We start from the raw sequence: 18,787 nt of genomic DNA, 5'->3' as shown, positions 1-18,787 counted from the left end.
AATACCTGTTAGCAAAGGTGTCAGTTAGAGATGACGAACAGGAACAATACCTGTTAGCAAAGGTGTCAGCTAGAGATGACGAGCAGGAACAATACCTGTTAGCAAAAGTGTCAGTTAGAGATGACGAGCAGGAACAATACCTACTAGCAAAGGTGTCCGTTAGAGATGACGAGCAGGAGCTTGCAGGGATTTGTAAACTTGCATGATGTCTACTTTGATGCTAATTAGCATTTTCGAATCTGAGAGTAAATAGAGCCGAATATATTGATAAAAGTCACTTTATCCTAGAGAGATTTACATAGTTATCTAAATGTCACACCAGGGTAAACCTACACAAAACACAGCCCTTCTTTTAAATGTTTCTAAAATTCCTTATCGGAAAAATGAATGGTGGAAAAACGATTGGAACCATTTCCCTGTTTGACCGCTAGGTTTTATGGGTATTATGGCACCTCCACTGTGGGGAGGTGCCATGACTAATCAAATGTCTTCTATACTGAATAATAACCTCAGAAGGTCATGGGAATTTCTACTGATATGATGACTCGTCTATATCGTTTCATTGTACAAAATGTTCTGTCTTTTCTTAGCTTTGCCGTGACATTGGGTGGCTTTAATGACGTGGTTCTCATTGGTACCGCGTGGTACATGTTATGTGGTCAAAGTTAAACTAACATCAACAACCAGCCAGAGAGAGATCGTTCCAACTTTCTGACCTGTAACACACTGTTCTAGAATGAGACGTGACTGGAATGTCTTTAATTGTGTGGAAAATGATGCGTGCATGGATAGGGTCAGAAGACTTTGTCATGATTCTGATTTGTCAGATACCTAGCAACAATGACAAGAAGCTGCCATGTGGGGAATCATAGGTGGCTTGTTTCAGCTGGTTGTATCTTGTTTTTGAAACCATGTCTTGTTTAGAGGTGTTTTGACTGTCTATGCTAATATGGCTAAAATTCGCTAGCTCGCTAACCAACTGCAACGATGCATTTGAGAGACAAAAAGTGCTCATTGTGCAAATGTATTTATATTTTCAATAAACATTTGGAGACTAAATATAGTTTACATGTTGTCAACAATCTAAACCAACCCTGTGTGTTTTACCCCATAGTTGCGCACACATCGGTTTTGTTGCTAAACAACCAACCTGTCTATATAGTGCACTACTTTTGACCAGAGCCCTACTAGCCCCGGTCAAAAGTAGTGCACTTAATAGGGAATAGAGTACCATTTGGGATTCCTCCTGTATGATTTGGATATTCCAGAGAAGGTGAGCAAACAGGGTGAAATGTGAATGCTTGGTACTGTTGCATTGACGTAATAATCACGTTATAACAGCTACACAGTGGCACTGACAGAAGGGGGTGGGGGCTGCTAAAATCATTCAAATGAATGGTTCATACACACTGTGTTGTAAACACACACACACACACACACACACACACACACACACACACACCATCTCCCAGTCTCCATTCCTTTTACAGAGAGTGACACCGGGGCCTTTGTTTTCCTGAGCTCAGTACTTCAGTCTGAAGCAGGAAGTGAAGAGCTCCCTGCTAACCAGCACTTCCTGCCACTCAAGAGTGATACTACTAGTGATACTGAGGCTGGGAAGATGTGTGTGTGTGTGTGTGTGTGTGTGTGTGTGTGTGTGTGTGTGTGTGTGTGTGTGTGTGTGTGTGTGTGTGTGTGTGTGTGTGTGCGTGTGTGCGTGCGTGCGTGCGTGCGTGCGTGTGTGTGTGTGCGTGTGTGTGTGTGCGCGACAGAGCTCACAGCTACAGCACTGGTAACCTCTGTAAACAGACATCACACAGGTCTCCCTCAAGACATATAAAGAAACAGACACCGTATTAATGTTGTTTTAAAATGGCGGTAGAGAAAGAGGGACTGTAATGAAAACAAAGGAAACAAAAGAAGCTGAAGAGGAGAGAAGAGGGGGAGGTGAAAGGAAAGATAGAAACAGATAGATGTTCAAGGGAAGAGAAAGTGAAGGAGAGAGAGAATACACTAAACGACAAAGGAGAAAGGGGGACTGGTAGAGGACGTGAGACTGACTCTAAAAGAAAATAACCAAGAGAAAGAAAGACAAGTGAGAAAGGAGGGAGTGGCATGAAAATGGTAGGTGGAAAAGCATGAAGTTGAGCATCAAGGGTTCAACTTTAAACAAGTAAAAGAGAAGATAAGTGATGAAAGACAAGGGAGAGCTAGGAAGGAGAGAGAGCTAGTTGGAAAAGACCTGGGAGATTGATAGTGGGAGAACAGGGAGAGGGAGTAACAGATGGAAAACTGGGGGTGGACAAGCAAGGGATGGCAAGGGATGGACTAGAGAGGTAGATAGTGAGGAAGGGAGAGCAGGGGAAATGAGAGAGTGATGGAGAGCAGGTGAGGCGAGGTAGCGAGTAAGGGAGAGTAAGGGGAAGGGGAAAGGGAAGGAGGGAGAGCAGGGGGAATGAGAGAACGAAAGCAGAGGAAAAGAGAGAAGGAGGGAGGGATAGCAGAGGGCAGGGAAGAGTGGGGGAGGGAGGGAGAGCCGGAGAAAGGAGAGGGAGGGGTAGCAGAGGGAAGGAGAAAGTGAGGGAGGGAGAACAGGGGAAAGGAGAAAGGGTGGGAGGGAGAGCAGAGGGAAGGAGAGAGTGAGGGGGAGAGCAGGGGAAGGGAGAGAGGGAGGGATAGCAGAGGGAAGGAGAGAGTGAGGGGGAGAGCAGGGGAAAGGAGAAAGGGAGGGATAGCAGAGGGAAGAAGAGAGTGAGGGGGAGAGCAGGGGAAAGGAGAAAGGGAGGGATAGCAGAGGGAAGGAGAGAGTGAGGGGGAGAGCACGGGAAAGGAGAGAGTGAGGAAGGGAGAGCAGGGGAAAGGAGAAAGGGAGGGATAGCAGAGGGAAGAAGAGAGTGAGGGGGAGAGCAGGGGAAAGGAGAAAGGGAGGGATAGCAGAGGGAAGAAGAAAGTGAGGGGGAGAGCAGGGGAAAGGAGAGAGTGAGGGAGGGAGAGCAGGGGAAAGGAGAGAGTGAGGGAGGGAGAGCAGGGGAAAGGAGAGAGCGTTGGAGAGCTGAATAGAGAAGTGGAGACTCACAGTTCCAGGAATGTTACTCCCTATGGGGGTTGTAGGGTTATGGAGGAATATGTTTGTAAAGAGGAGGAGTGGGGTCCGGGGGGGTCGAATTCTGAGTGTGTGTGTGTGTGAGTGCGTGTGTGTGTGTGAGTGAGTGCGTGTGTGTGAGTGCGTGAGTGTGAGTGCGTGAGTGTGAGTGAGTGCGTGTGTGTGAGTGCGTGAGTGCATGTGTAAGAAGGAGAAAGACTTGAGATGGCCAGCCAGTGGAATATAGCAGCACAGTAGCAAACACACACACCAAGATAGCTAACAATAGATTATGTTCTGAGCATAATATGGTTTATGATCATGAATGATTAACAAGGTACTCAAGCAAAACCACAAGATACTGTCAGTGTGTGTGGCTACTATCGGATACACAACATGACCAAAGGTATGTGGACACCTGCTCATTGAACATCTCATTCCAAAATTATGGGCATTAATATGGAGTTGGTCCCCCTTTGCTGCTATAACAGCATCCACTCTTCTGGGAAGGCTTTCAACTAGATGTTGGAACATTGCGGCAGGGACTTGCTTCCATTCAGTCACAAAATGATTAGTGAAGTCAGGCACTGATGTTGGGCTATTAGGCCTGGCTTGCAGTCTGTGTTCCAATTCATCCCAAAGGTTCTCAATGGGGTTGAGGTCAGGGCTCTGTGCAGGCCAGTCAAGTTCTTCCACAATGATATTGACAAACCATTTCTGTATGGACCTCACTTTGTGCACGGGGGCATTGTCATGCTGAAACAGGAAAGGGCCTTCCCCAAACTGTTGCCACAAATATGGAAGCACAGAATCATCTAAAATGTCATTGTATGATGTAGCGTTAAGATTTCCCTTCACTGGAACTAAGGGGCCTAGCCCGAACCAAGAAAAACAGCCCCAGACCTTTAATCCTCCTCCACCAAAAATTACAGTTGGCACTATGCATTCAGGCAAACCCAGATTCGTCCGTCGGACTGCCAGATGGTGAAGCGTGATTCATCACTCCAGAGAACGTGTTTCCACTGCTCAAGAGTCCACTGGCAGTGAACTTTATACCACTCCAGCAGATGCTTAGCATTGCACATGGTCATCTTAGGCTTGTGTGTGGCTGCTCGGCCATGGAAATCCATTTCATGAATTGCCCGATGAACAGCTCTTGTGCTGACGTTGCTTCCAGAGGCAGTTTGGAACTGGGTAGTGAGCGTTGCAACCAAGGACTGACAATTTGAATGCATTACGCGCTTCAGAGGTCCCGTTCTGTGGGTGGCCTACCACTTGCCAGCTGAGCCGTTGTTGCTCCTAGACGTTTCCACTTCACAATAACAGCACTTGCAGTTGACTGGGGCAGCTCTAGCAGGGCTAGAAGTTAAATGAATTGACTTGTTGGAAAGGTGGCATCCGATGACAGTGCCACGTTAAAAGTCACTGAGCTTTCCAGTAAGGCCATTCTACTCTCGATGTTTGTCTGTGGAGATTGCATGGTGATGTGCTCGAATTTATACACCTGTCAGCAACGGGTGTGGCTGAAATAGTCGATTCCACTAATCGAAGGGGGGTCCACATACTTTTGTATATATAGTGTATAAACCATACCTACACACTACAGCTTTTACTGAGAGAGAGACAGAAAGAGAAAGAGTGTGAGAGAGCGAGAGAGAGAGAGAGAGAGAAAGAGAGGTGCAGATTAAAAATGCAGATTATGTGTTAGTGTGCATGCATGTCAACAAGACCAATGTTTGTCACAACCTGAATCTTTCAGCTTTATTTGACAACCATATATCTGTAGAGTATATATACAGTATGTGGTTTCTGTATAGAGAACTCAAAGTAGATAATAAAGTATCAAGTATTCAATTGTGAGTGAGAGTCACGCTTATTTCCATATGATTTTTTTATCATGCTGGTTGAGCATCTTCTACTCCTCTCCAGTTGTACGCAAAGAGAACATTTCCTTTGTGGATTCTAAGTCTATTATCTCTCCTGTCTGGTTAACAGACATTATAATAGATCCTCTTTCAGTCTGTACAGAACAGATCCCACACAATACAGCCAGGCCCAGACAATATAATACACACCCAGCCCAGACACATAACCTAACCATGGCTCAGCCTACCTCCCACCAAAACAATATCCCAGTCAGCTAAGTATGCCACTGCCACTCGATCCACCATCCTGGCTCTGTACAGCTCCAGTCTCCAAGGAGAACAAACAGGAAGCACAGGGCTGGGTGGTGACTGGCCAACCTTTAGGGCTCCATGTGGCCCCAGCATGTTCTCTGAGTAGCTACTGTAACTGGACAGCTGACAGCTAGGGGTCACAGCTAATGAGGGTCAGAGGTTCATGACCTAGCTGTCAAACGGTGACAGTGGAGTGAAAGTTATAGCAGACAGGACCAGCACAACACACCCTCATAGAGGACCATGTATTCATTATTATTCCATTCTATTTATATCAGCAGTCTGCCAATGGGAGAGCATGATAGGCTGCTAGACTTATCCCACAAAATCTGCACACACTATATAGTACAAAGTGAAAGACTTAAGAGACAGAAACATTGGTTGTTATGGTTACAGAGGATGTAAGTGACAGAGGGAGGGATAGTTGAGGGGAGATGCAAATAGTGCCTGTCTGGTGTGTGTTGTTGTGTAGACATGAGGCCAAGTGATCTACACCACCAGGTTCTATGTAATAGACAAGTAGTACACGACTGTCACTAACATTTAGGTTGCGTCCCCAATGGCATCCTATTCCCTATATAGTGCATTACTTTTGAGCAGAACCCTATGGGCTCTGGTCAAAAGTAGTACACTATATAGGGAATAGGGTGCCATTTGGAACGTTGACTTATACTCACTCTCTCCCTCTATCTTGTCAGGGTTGCGGCTCCACGCTATCTGTCTAGTGTCCTGTCGTATCTGGAAGGTCCTCCTCTCCGGTCGCTGGGACTTCTTCTGGTAGAACACGGTCATGACCGTTCCAATCTCCAGGCTGTGGAGGATGCGGGTGCCCTCCTCGGACCAGTCCAGCATGCGGGATGTGGTGGCCGGGCCCGTACCGGGTCCATTAGTAGTGGTCTCATCCCGGTCCCCGTTGACGCTACTGCTGCTACTGAACCTGGCTGCACACATCTTCACTGCACGTGTAGTTTCAACGGAGTTTAGAAGTTAGAGAAAGGGAGAAGGTAGTTACAGTCACATTACGTTGCCTGGATACAAGGACATGTCACAGAGGCTTAGTGATTTCAACTTGTTGTGGTTTCAGAGTTAGGGAAAAGGATGTTGTATTCCTTCAACTCGGCCTAAAATCGATGGAGGGCGAGGACCACAGTTATCCAGTTATCCTTAGTTACATGCATTGGTGGCCAGGGTGAATAGGTCATTGCCAATCCAATGGCAAAATGAGAGAAATTAAAAACAGAAATAACTCATCAACAATGGAAGTCATTAATAACAGTGTAATAACTTTAACAAACACTTCCAGTTGTAGGTTATTATTATAAAGAATAAAACCCAGTTTTCCATCCCATAATTTACACCTCTAAAATTAGCAGTAGGCCATGAGCATGAAGCTGGAATTCGAGACAACTGTATCCATCATTTCTAGAAGTAAGGATGCTTCTCCATCCAGGATGTGATTTATTCTCCAGTCTACTTTCTGGGGGAGTGGATGGATCCCCGTGTTATCCTTTCCAGATGCTTCTGGCAGAAACACAAAAAGATCAGACCGAGGGCCAGAGAAGTAAAGAGAGGCAAAGCTGTTCCCCTCATTGCCCGTTGGACTCGGGTTTCCACCCAGGGTTCACGTTGGGCTGGCCCGTGGTTAATTTATGCACTAGTACAATTAATGCACAGTCCAGTCCGGTCCACTCGGCGGGTAGATCGGTTACAGACAGACAGACAGACAGACAGACAGCCCTGCCCCTGGATCCAGCACAGGCGCACACACACAGTGTCACACACACATCTCTGCCTCCATGCCTGAGAATCAGTCCGGGTTACGGGAGCGACACATACATTCAGTTTCAATTATGTAACGATAAAAGACAAGTGGGCTGCCCAATGTGTTTGAGGCCGTCCGTGAACCAAATCACACCGCTATGGACCGATCGGCGCTCAATTGGCGCAGTCGGGAGCGCGTGGATACCGGAGACTGGAGCGGCCGTGCGAGACCAGTGTGTTCCGTCCAGGCAGACCATTCCGCTCTCCCTCACACCCACGGCGGACACATTTCCCGGCACAGGCCGCCGAGAAGCACTGCTCCGCGGTTCATGCCCCTCCTAAAGAAACCAGATCCTTCAGTACAAGATAAGAGTGAAGATTAGTCTTCTCGGTGACCGCCGGTGCAATTACAACCGTTGGTCTGTCAGTCTGCCTGTGTGCGTCCTCCTCTCCTCTCTGCGAGAGACGTCTTTAGAGGAAATTCAGGCTAGCAGACCGGAAAAGCTTTTAGCTGGATTTTTTTCTTCTACTTGTGCTGTAGCCCATAGAAGAAAGATGGGGGGAGTGGAGAGAGAGAGAGACAGCAGGGCTGGGAACGAGAACCGAGAGGGGGAGGAAGAGAGAGTAAGAGGTGATATGGTGGAGAAACGGCGACATCCGCGGGCTTTGAGGAGAGGTGCAGCATTGTCTGCAAGAGCGCTGATCAATCAGAATAACAGTTCAAAGTGATGTGACTGAGCCAGAGGGTCAGAAGTCAGGGGTTAAGAGTAGGTGATTGGAGTTAGTCTAGGGTCAGAAGTGTGATATTCCTTTGTGACTGGACTAATGAAATGGCTTAGTCCTAAATACGGCAAAAAGCCAGTCTAATGCAGGGGTGGCAAACTCATTCCATGGAAGGCCTAGTGGCTGCAGGGTTTTGCTTTTTCCTTGCAATAAAGACAACCAGGTGAGGAAAGTTCCTTACTAAGTAGCACCTCAATACATCAATCAAGTACAAGGGGGGAGCGAAAGCAAGCAGACACTGGGCTCTCCATGAAATGAGTTTGACACGTGGTCTAAAGAGTGCCTTACCCATGGTCTTACAGGATGACTGTCTGTGGAGTTTTAGGGAGTAATGGTTGCTTAAGTTGACAGTTGAATGCTGTCTTTCATTGTTTTGAATACAGTGCTTGTGTTCTGAAAGCTCCATTATACACTGAGTATATGAAATATTAAGAACACCTGCTCTTTCTGTGATATGGACTGACCAGGTGAAAGCTATGATCCCTTATTGATGTAACTTGTTAAATCCACTTCAATCAGTGTAGATGAAGGGGAGGAGACAGGTTAAAGAAGTATTTTTAATCCTTCTGCGATATGGATTGTGTGTGTGTGCCATTCAGAGGGTGAATTGGCAAGACAAAAGATTTAAGTGCCTTTGAACTGGGTATGGTAGTAGGTGCCAGGCACACTGGTTTGTGTCAAGAACTGCAACGCTGCTGGGGTTTTCATGCTCATCAGTTTCCCGTGTGAAACAAGAATGATCCACCACCCAAAAGACATCCAACCAACTTGAAACAACTGTGGGAAGCATTGGAGTCAACATGGGCCAGCATCCCTATGGAACGCTTTCGACACCTTGTAGAGTCCATGCTCTGACAATTTGAGGCTGTTGTGAGGGCAAAAAGGGGGAGGGGGGGTGCAACTCAATATTAGGAAGGTGTGTTTGGTATACGCATTGTTTATGCTAGACTAAGGCATATTCATAGCGTGTGTGTGTTTTGACAGATGAACGATGCTAGTGTCTGTGTGTGGGAGGAGGCAGTCTGAGATGACATCACAGCTGTGCTATAGTCTAATCACATCCACATGTCAGCTGGGTGTGTCTCCTCCACTCCTGCCAATGGCCAGCCAACAGCCAATCACAATGCATGGAACACCCTCCCATTTTATGAGAATGGGGAGCCGGAAGGAGTGTATTATATGGTGTGTGTGTGTGTATCAGTGTGTGTATTGTGTGTGTGTGTGTGTGTGTGTGTGAGACAGAAGACAGAGAGGTATTCATGTGGGGCGAAGTGAAGGGGGGAGGCATGTTACCCCTAAATCAATTCTTCACACACAGTCAGTCACATTTCATGGCCAAATTAAATTACAGAGCACATCTTGTTTTCACAGAGAAGAGTCAACACACCACACAAAGTGTAGACACACCACACAAAGCGTGGCTGCTCCAAACATGCTGTAGAATGCTTCCTAAATGGCACCCTATTCTCTATATAGTTCACTACTTTTCACCATAGCCCTATGGGCCCTGGTCAAAAATAATGCACTAAATAGGGAATAAGGTGCCATTTTGGATGGAGACATTACAGTGGATGAGTCTGGCTGGAGTATGTTTGGGTCGGTTCATAATACGTATGACAACAGATCATTGTAGTGTACTGTTTGTGTGCACTACAACGGAAGTATTCAGCCCCCTTGACTTTTTCCACATTTGTTACGTTACAGCCTTATTCTAAAATGGATTAATGTCACGCCCTGACCATAGAGAGCTGGTTATGTTGGTTAGGTCGGGGTGTCGGGGTGTGACTAGGGTGGGTTTTCTAGGTTATTATATACAGTGGGGCAAAAAAGTATTTAGTCAGCCACCAATTGTGCAAGTTCTCCCACTTAAAAAGATGAGCGAGGGCTGTAATTTTCATTATAGGTACACTTCAACTATGACAGACAAAATGAGAAGAAAAAAAATCCAGAAAATCACATTGTAGGATTTTTAATGAATTTATTTTCAAATTATGGTGGAAAATAAGTATTTGGTCACCTACAAACAAGCAAGATTTCTGGCTCTCACACACCTGTAACTTCTTCTTTAAGAGGCTCCTCCTCTCCTCCCCTCATTTTGTCTGTCATAGTTGAAGTGTACCTATGATGAACATTACAGGCCTCTCTCATCTTTTTAAGTGGGAGAACTTGCACAATTGGTGGCTGACTAAATACTTTTTTGCCCCACTGTATCTATGTTGGCCTGGTATGGTTCCCAATCAGAGGCAGCTGTTTATCGTTGTCTCTGATTGGGGATCATATTTAGGCAGCCATTTCCCCATTGTGCTTTGTGGGATCTTGTCTATGTATAGTTGCTTGCGAGCATTAGCTTCACATTTCGTGCTCTATTGTTTTCTTTGAGTTTCATTTAAATAAACATGTGGAACTCTACGCACACTGCGCCTTGGTCCAATCCTTTCAACAACAAACGTGACAATTAAATTGTTTGTTTTTTCCTCATCAATCTGTGCTGGAATAATACATTATGGTCTTTCTCTTGCATTTCAAAGATGGCACAATTATTTATTTTTTAAACAGTTGTTTTTTTCTTTGTATTTTCTTTTACCAGACCTAATGTGTTATATTCTCCTACATTCATGTCACATTTCCACAAACTTCAAAGTGTTTCCTTTCAAATGGTGTCAAAAAAGTACTTTCGCAAGGCACTGTACCTATCCTTGCTTCAATGCCTGAGCTACAGGCAGTTAGATTTGGGTAATGTAATTGTAATTGTAATTTTAGGGGGAAATTGAAAAAAAGGGTCCGATCTTTAAGAGTTTACACGTCCGGCACGAAGTACTACTTTGATACTACTTTGTCGGGAACAGGCCCAAATCTCAGAAGAAAAGACAGAGAAAAAGGGGGCGTAGGTCTGGCTGCCGTCAGAATTCGTAGGGGAATGAGTAAACCACCACTACCATCCGTTATATTGGCCAACGTGCAATCATTGAAAAACAAAATGGATGGTGTACGATCAAGACTAACCTACCAACGGGACATTAAAAACTGTAACATCTTATGTTTCACAGAGTTGTGGCTGACCGACGACACGGATAATATAGAGCTGGTGGGATTTTCCATGCATCGGCAGGACAGAGGAGCTACGTCTGGTATGACGAGGGGCGGGGGTGTGTGTCTATTTGTCAATAACAGCTGGTGCACGATGTCTAATATTAAAGGAGTCTCGAGGTATTGCTCGCCTGAGGTAGAGTACCTTATGCTGTCGATCACACTATCTACAAAGAGAGTTCTCATCTACATTATTCGTAGCTGTCTATTTACCACCACAGACCAATGCTGGCACTAAGACCGCACTCAACCAGCTGTATAAGGCCATAAGTAAACAAGAAAATGCTCATCCAGAATCAGTGCTCCTAGTGGCCGGGGACTTTAATGCAGGCAAATTTAAATCAGTTTTACCTCATTTATACCAGCATGTCACATGTGCAACCAGGGAAAAAAAAAACTCTAGACCACCTTTACTTCACACACAGACATGCATACAAAGCTCTCCCTCGCCCTCCATTTGGAAAATCTGACCATAATCCTGTCCTCCTGATTACCTGCTTACAAGCAAAAACTTAAGCAGGAAGTGCCAGTGACTCGCTCAATATGGAAGAGGTCAGATGACGCGGATGCTACTCTATATGTTCCGGGATTCATCCAATGGCATTGAGGAGTATACCACCTCTGTCATCATCAATAAGTGCATCGATGACGTCGTCTTCAGTGACCGTATATACATATATATATATTTTTTTCACCTTTATTTAGCCAGGTAGGCAAGTTCTCATTTAAAACTGCGACCTGGCCAAGAATAAAGCAAAGCAGTTCGACACATACAACAACACAGAGTTACACATGGAATAAACAAAACATACAGTCAATAATACAGTTGAAGAAAATCTATATACAGTGTGTGCAAATGAGGTAAGAGAAGGGAGGTAAGGCAATAAATAGACCATGGTGGTGAAGTAATTACAATATACCAATTAGACACTAGAGTGATTGATGTGCAGAAGATGAATGTGCAAGTAGAGATACAGGGGTGCAAAGGAGCAAGATTGTCAGGCATGTGCGTACATGTGCTGAAGTCAGGTGCAGGAGAGCAGAGAATTGTGAACAGGCGCACACTTTATTTCGGCAGGAGAGATATACAGATGGATGAAACTGCTCCAAAAAATCTCCAGCCAACAAGGCAAAGTGTATAATGCGCAAAACAGTCACAACACATCAAATGTATACAAAACAGGTTTGGGGAAATAACACGGGAAAAATGCACACAAACCTAGTGCGTTCAAAAATACGTAACACACAAACAATCTTCCACAAAGACATGAGGGGGAACAGAGGAATAAATACATGTAGTGTAATTGGGGAATGAAAACCAGGTGTGCAAGGAACAAGACAAAAAAAATGGATACATGAAAAATGGAGAGGCTAGAAAGCCGGTGACGTCGACCGCCGAACGCCGCCCGAACAAGGAGAGGAGCCGACTTCGGCGGAAGTCGTGACAAAGATAAATAAATACAGTATGGGGATGAGGTAGTTGGATGGGCTATTTACAGATGGGCTTTGTACAGGTGCAGTGATCTGTGAGCTGCTTAGACAGCTGGTGCTTAAAGCTAGTGAGGGAGATATGTCTCCAGGTTCAGTGATTTTTGCAATTCATTCCAGTCATTGGCAGCAGAGAACTGGAAGGAAAGGCAGCCAAAGGAGGAATTGGCTTTGGGGGAAATATACCTGCTGGAGCGCGTGCTACGGGTGGGTGCAGCTATGGTGACCAGTGAGCTGAGATAAGGCGGGGCCTTACCTATCGGAGACTTGTAGAGGACCTGAAGCCAGTGGGTTTGGCGACGAGTATGAAGCGAGGGCCAGCCAACGAGAGTGTACAGGTCGCAGTGGTTGGTAGTATATGGGGCTTTGGTGACAAAACAGATGGCACTGTGACAGACTGCATCCAATTTGTTGAGTAGGGTGTTGGGGGCTATTTTGTAAATGACATCGCCGAAGTCGAGGATCGGTAGGATGGTCAGTTTTACGAGGGTATGTTTGGCAGCATGAGTGAAGGATGCTTTGTTGCAAAATAGGAACCCGATTATAGATTTCATTTTGGATTGGAGATGCTTAATGTGAGTCTGGAAGGAGAGTTTACACTCTAACCAGACACCTAGGTATTTGTAGTTGTCCACATATTCTAAGTCAGAACCGTCCAGAGTAGTGATGCTGGGCGGGCGGGCAGGTGTGGGCAGCGATCGGTTGAAGAGCATGCATTTAGTTTTACTTGCATTTAAGAGCAGTTGGAGGCCGCGGAAGGAGAGTTGTATGGCATTGAAGCTCAGCAGGCTCTCCGATTTGACACACTGAACTCTGTCTGAGAAGTAGTTGGTGAACCAGGCGAGGCAGTCATTTGACAAACCAAGGCTGTTTAGTCTGCCGATAAGAGTGTGGTGATTGACAGAGTCGAAAGCCTTGGCTAGGTCAATGAATACGGCTGCACAGAAATGTCTCTTATCGATGGCAATTATGATATCATTTAGGACCTTGAGTGTGGCTGAGGTGCACCCATGACCAGCTCGGAAACCAGATTGCGTAGCGGAGAAGGTACGGTGGGATTCGAATATCCCAACCAGAAGCCATGGAATAGCAGGCAACATCCACATCAAGCTAAAGACTAGAGCTGCCGCTTTCAAGGAGTGGGACACTAATCCGGACTCTTAAAAGAAATCCTGCTTTGCCCTCAGACGAACCATCATACAGGCACAGCGTCAATATAGGATTAAGATTGCATCCTACTACACTGGCTCTGACGCTCGTCGGATGTGGCAGGGCTTGAAAACTATTATGGGCTACTAAGGGAAACCCAGTTGTGAGCTACCCAGTGACGTGAGCCTACCAGATGAGCTAAATGCCTTTTGTCCTCGCTTCAAGGTAAGCTACACCGAAGCATGCATGAGAGCACTAGCTGTTCCGGACGACAGTGCGATAACACTCTCGATAGCTGATGTGAGCAAGACCTTTAAACAGGTAAACATTCACAAAGCCAGGGGGCCAGATGGATTACCAGGACGTGTACTCAAAGCATGCGCGGACCATCTGGCAAGTGTCTTCACTGACATTTTCAACATCTCCCTGACCGAGTCTGTAATACCATAATGTTTCAAGCAGACCACCATAGTCCCGGGTGACCAAGGAAGTGAAGGTAACCCGTCTAAATGGTTACAGCCCAGTAGCACTCACGCCGGTAGCCATCAAGTGCTTTGAAAGGCTGGTCATGGCTCACATCATCATCCTGGAAACCCTAGACCCACTCCAATTTGCCTACTGCCCCAACAGATCCACAGATGACACAATCTCAATCGCACTCCACACTGCTCTATCCCACCTGGACAAAAGGAACACCTATGTGAGAATGCTGTTTTATTAACTATAGTTCAGCGTTCAACACCATAGTGCCCACAAATCTCGTTACTAAGCTAAGAACCATGGGACTAAACATCTCCCTCTGCAACTGGATGCTGGACTTCATGACAGGCTGCCCCCAGGTGGTAAGGGTAGGCAACAACACGTCTCTCGCGCTGATCCTCAACACTGGGGTCCCTCAGGGGTGTGTGCTTAGTCCCCTCCTTTACTCCCTGTTCACCCACGACTGCGTGGCCAAACACTAACATTAACATCGACGAGGCTGTAGAGGAGTGGTTCGAGTGTTTCAAGTTCCTTGGTGTCCACATCACCAAACTATAATGATCCGAACACACCAAGACAGTCATGAAGAGGGCACAACAACACCTCAGGAGACTGAAAAGTTTTGGCATGGGACCCCAGATCCTCAAAAAGCTCTACAGCTGCACCATCGAGAGCATCCAGACCGGTTGCATCACCGCCTGGTATGGCAACTGCTTGGCATCTGACCATCAGGCGCTACAGAGGGTAGTGCGTACGGCCCAGTACATCACTGGGGCCAAGCTTCCTGACATCCAGGACATATATACAATAGGCGCTGTCAGAGGAAAGCCCAAAAAATTGTCGAAGACTCCAGTCACCCAAGTCATAGACTGTTCACTCTGCTACCGCATGGCAAGCGGTACCAGAGCGCCAAGTCTAGGACCAAAAGGCTCCTTAACAGCTTCCACCCCCAAGCCATAAGACTGCTGAACAATTAATCAAATGGTCACCCGGAATATTTACATTGACACCACCACCCTTTGATTTTACACTGCTGCTACTCGCTGTTTATTATCTATGCATAGTCACTTTACCCCTACTTACATGTACACATTACCTCAACTAACCTGTACCCCCACACATTGACTCGGTACCGGTACCCCCTGTATATAGGGTGCGGCAGGTAGCCTAGTGGTTAGAGCATTGTGCCAGTAACCGAAAGGTTGCTAGATCGAATCCCCGAGCTGACAAGGTAAAAATCTGTTGTTCTGCCCCTGAACAAGGCAGTTAACCCACTGTTCCTAGGCCGTCATTGTAAATAAGAATTTGTTCTTAACTGACTTGCCTAGTTAAACAAAGGTTACATAAAATGATATATATATATATAGACTTGTTATTTTATTGTGTTACTTGATTGTTTTTTACTTTAGTTATTTGGTAAATATTTTCTTAACTCTTTCTTGAACTGCATTGTTGGTTAAGGTTACATAAGTAAGCATTTCACGGTAAGGTGTACCTTTTGTATTCGTCGCATGTGACAAATAAAGTTTGATTTGATTTTGATTTGATAATGACAAAGCGAAAACAGGTTTTTAGATTTTTTTGCAAATCTATCAAAAATAGAAAACAGAAATACCTTATTTGCATAAGTATTCAGATCCTTTGATATGCCTCGAAATTGAGCTCAGGTGCATCCTGTTCCCACTGATCATCCTTGAGATGTTTGTAACAACTTTATTGGAGTCCACCTGTGGTAAATTCAATTGATTGTACAGGAAACCTGGCACCAACCCTACAGTGAAGCATGGTGAAGCATGGTGGTGGAAGTATCATGCTATGGGGATGTTTGTCAGCGTCAGGGACTGGGAGACTAGTCTGGATCAAGGGAAAGATGAATGGATCAAAGTACAGAGAGATCCTGGATGAAAACTGCTCCAGATTGCTCAGGACCTCAGACTGGGGGCGAAGGTTCACCGTCCAACAGGACAATTATCCTAAGCACACAGCCAAGACAACGCAAGAGTGGCTTCGGGACAAGTCTCTGAATTTCCTTAAGTAGCTCTGCCAGAGCCCGAACTTGAACCCGATTGAACATCTCTGGAGAGACCTGAAAATAGCTGTGCAGCGACGTTCCCCATCTAACTTGACAGAGCTTGAGGATCTTCAGAGAAGAATGGGAGATACTCCCCAAATACAGGTGTGCCAAGTTTGTTCGGTCACACCCAAGAAGACTCAAGGCTGTAATCGTTGCCAAAGGTGCTTCAACAAAGTACTGAGTAGAGGGTCTGAATACTTATATAAGTGTGATATTTTTGTTTATTTGTAATAAATTTGCTAAGATTTGTAAAAAACCTATTTTCGCTTTGTCATTATGGGGTATTGTGTGTAGCTTGATGAGGGAAAAAACAATTTAATCAATTTTAGAATAAGGCTGTAAGCTAACAAAATGTGGATGAAGTCAAGGGGTCTGAATACTTTTCAAATCCCCTGCACAAAAACATAAACTCAACAATTTCAAAGATTTTATTGAGTTACAGTTTATATAAGGAAATCAGTCAATTAAAAAAAATGTATTATGCCCAAATTAATGGATTTCATAACTGGACAGGGGTGCAGTCTTGAGCAGGCCTGGGAGGGCATAGGCCACCCATTTGGGAGCCAAGCCCACCCACTAGGGAGCAGGCCCAACCAATCAGAATTTGTTTTTCCCACAAAGGGGCTTTATGACAGACAGAAATACTCCTCAGTTTCATTAGCTGTCCGGGTGGCTGGTCTAAGGTGAACGTGCAGGTGAAGAAGCCGGATGTGGAGGTACTGGGCTGGCGTGGTTAGACGAGGTCTGCGATTGTGAGACTGATTCTCTAAAACAATGGAGGTGGCTTATGGTAGAGAAATTAACATTAAATTCTCTGGCAAAAGCTCTAGAGGACATTCCTGCAGTCAGCATGCCAATTGCACGCTCCTTCAAAACTTAAGACATCTGTGGCATTGTGTTGTGACAAAACAGCATATTACATTTTTTTGTCCCAAGCACAAGGTGCACCTGTATAATGTTTATGCTTCTTGATAAGCCACACCTGTCAGGTAAAGGAGAAACGCTCACTAACAGGGATGTAAACACATTTGTACAAAAAGCATATTTCTCTTAAAATTTGTGCACAAATTGAGAGAAATATGCTTTTTGTACAAATTTAAAATGTCTTGTATCTTTAATTTCAGCTCATCAAACATGGGACCAACTCTTTACATGTTGTGTTCATCATTTTGTTCAGTATAATTTTGTTCAGTCTCTTTTCAGGCAATCTGTTCTTGGACCGCTAGTTAGTCTACAACAACATATACATTGTCAGATTTTATTTAATAAAACACCCATTGAAAACAACGCATCTTAGCATTACAATGTTGTCATACAAACAGACATTCACATTTTGCACAGATATCACATACGTGTCACTATATTTAGTAGACTAATACTTCTACTTAAAACACACCTAATCAGTTTATATTAGAGGACATAATATTGGCAGCCAAACACCATGGCAATGTTTGAACAACATTGTCCAGATTGCCTGAACTGTGTAGGCTAGTGTGTGTATTTGACAATAGTTCATTAGATAGCAGCCTGGTTGGACGGTACAACATCAGTTTTACTAGTCTTGTCATTCTAGAAACATAATTAGTGTACAGTGCCTTGCGAAAGTATTCGACCCCCTTGAACTTTGCGACCTTTTGCCACATTTCAGGCTTCAAACATAAAGATATAAAACTGTATTTTTTTGTGAAGAATCAACAACAAGTGGGACACAATCATGAAGTGGAACGACATTTATTGGATATTTCAAACTTTTTTAACAAATCAAAAACTGAAAAATTGGGCGTGCAAAATTATTCAGCCCCCTTAAGTTAATACTTTGTAGCGCCACCTTTTGCTGCGATTACAGCTGTAAGTCGCTTGGGGTATGTCTCTATCAGTTTTGCACATCGAGAGACTGAAATTTTTTCCCATTCCTCCTTGCAAAACAGCTCGAGCTCAGTGAGGTTGGATGGAGAGCATTTGTGAACAGCAGTTTTCAGTTCTTTCCACAGATTCTCGATTGGATTCAGGTCTGGACTTTGACTTGGCCATTCTAACACCTGGATATGTTTATTTTTGAGCCATTCCATTGTAGATTTTGCTTTATGTTTTGGATCATTGTCTTGTTGGAAGACAAATCTCCGTCCCAGTCTCAGGTCTTTTGCAGACTCCATCAGGTTCTTCCAGAATGGTCCTGTATTTGGCTCCATCCATCTTCCCATCAATTTTAACCATCTTCCCTGTCCCTGCTGAAGAAAAGCAGGGCCCAAACAATGATGCTGCCACCACCATGTTTGACAGTGGGGATGATGTGTTCAGGGTGATGAGCTGTGTGGCTTTTATGCCAAACATAACATTTTGCATTGTTGCCAAAATGTTCAATTTTGGTTTCATCTGACCAGAGCACCTTCTTCCACATGTTTGGTGTGTCTCCCAGGTGGCTTGTGGCAAACTTTAAACAACACTTTTTATGGATATCTTTAAGAAATGGCTTTCTTCTTGCCACTCTTCCATAAAGGCCAGATTTGTGCAATATACGACTGATTGTTGTCCTATGGACAGAGTCTCCCACCTCAGCTGTAGATCTCTGCAGTTCATCCAGAGTGATCATGGGCCTTTTGGCTACATCTCTGATCAGTCTTCTCCTTGTATGAGCTGAAAGTTTAGAGGGACGGCCAGGTCTTGGTAGATTTGCAGTGGTCTGATACTCCTTCCATTTCAATATTA

General features: G+C 44.9%; 1 protein-coding gene across 1 annotated transcript in view; it reads right to left on the bottom strand.

The window, feature by feature from the left end:
* The window catches only part of LOC112251330 (1-phosphatidylinositol 4,5-bisphosphate phosphodiesterase gamma-1-like), a 77,315-nt gene extending 69,723 nt beyond the window's left edge, over nucleotides 1-7,592 (bottom strand). Inside the window, exons 1-2 of the mRNA XM_042322333.1 lie at nucleotides 6,618-7,592; nucleotides 5,937-6,215 (exon numbers count right to left, since the gene is read on the bottom strand). Of these exons, the coding sequence (XP_042178267.1) occupies nucleotides 5,937-6,210 (274 nt within the window). The 5' untranslated portion in view covers nucleotides 6,211-6,215; nucleotides 6,618-7,592. The remainder of the gene's footprint in view (nucleotides 1-5,936; nucleotides 6,216-6,617) is intronic.
* Between the last annotated feature and the right edge of the window lie 11,195 nt (nucleotides 7,593-18,787).

The sequence above is a fragment of the Oncorhynchus tshawytscha genome, linkage group LG05 (assembly GCF_018296145.1).
Source record: "Oncorhynchus tshawytscha isolate Ot180627B linkage group LG05, Otsh_v2.0, whole genome shotgun sequence".
NCBI lineage: Eukaryota > Metazoa > Chordata > Actinopteri > Salmoniformes > Salmonidae > Oncorhynchus > Oncorhynchus tshawytscha.
Note: the sequence above shows the minus strand (reverse complement) of the source record. Positions and strands in the feature narration are given on the sequence as shown.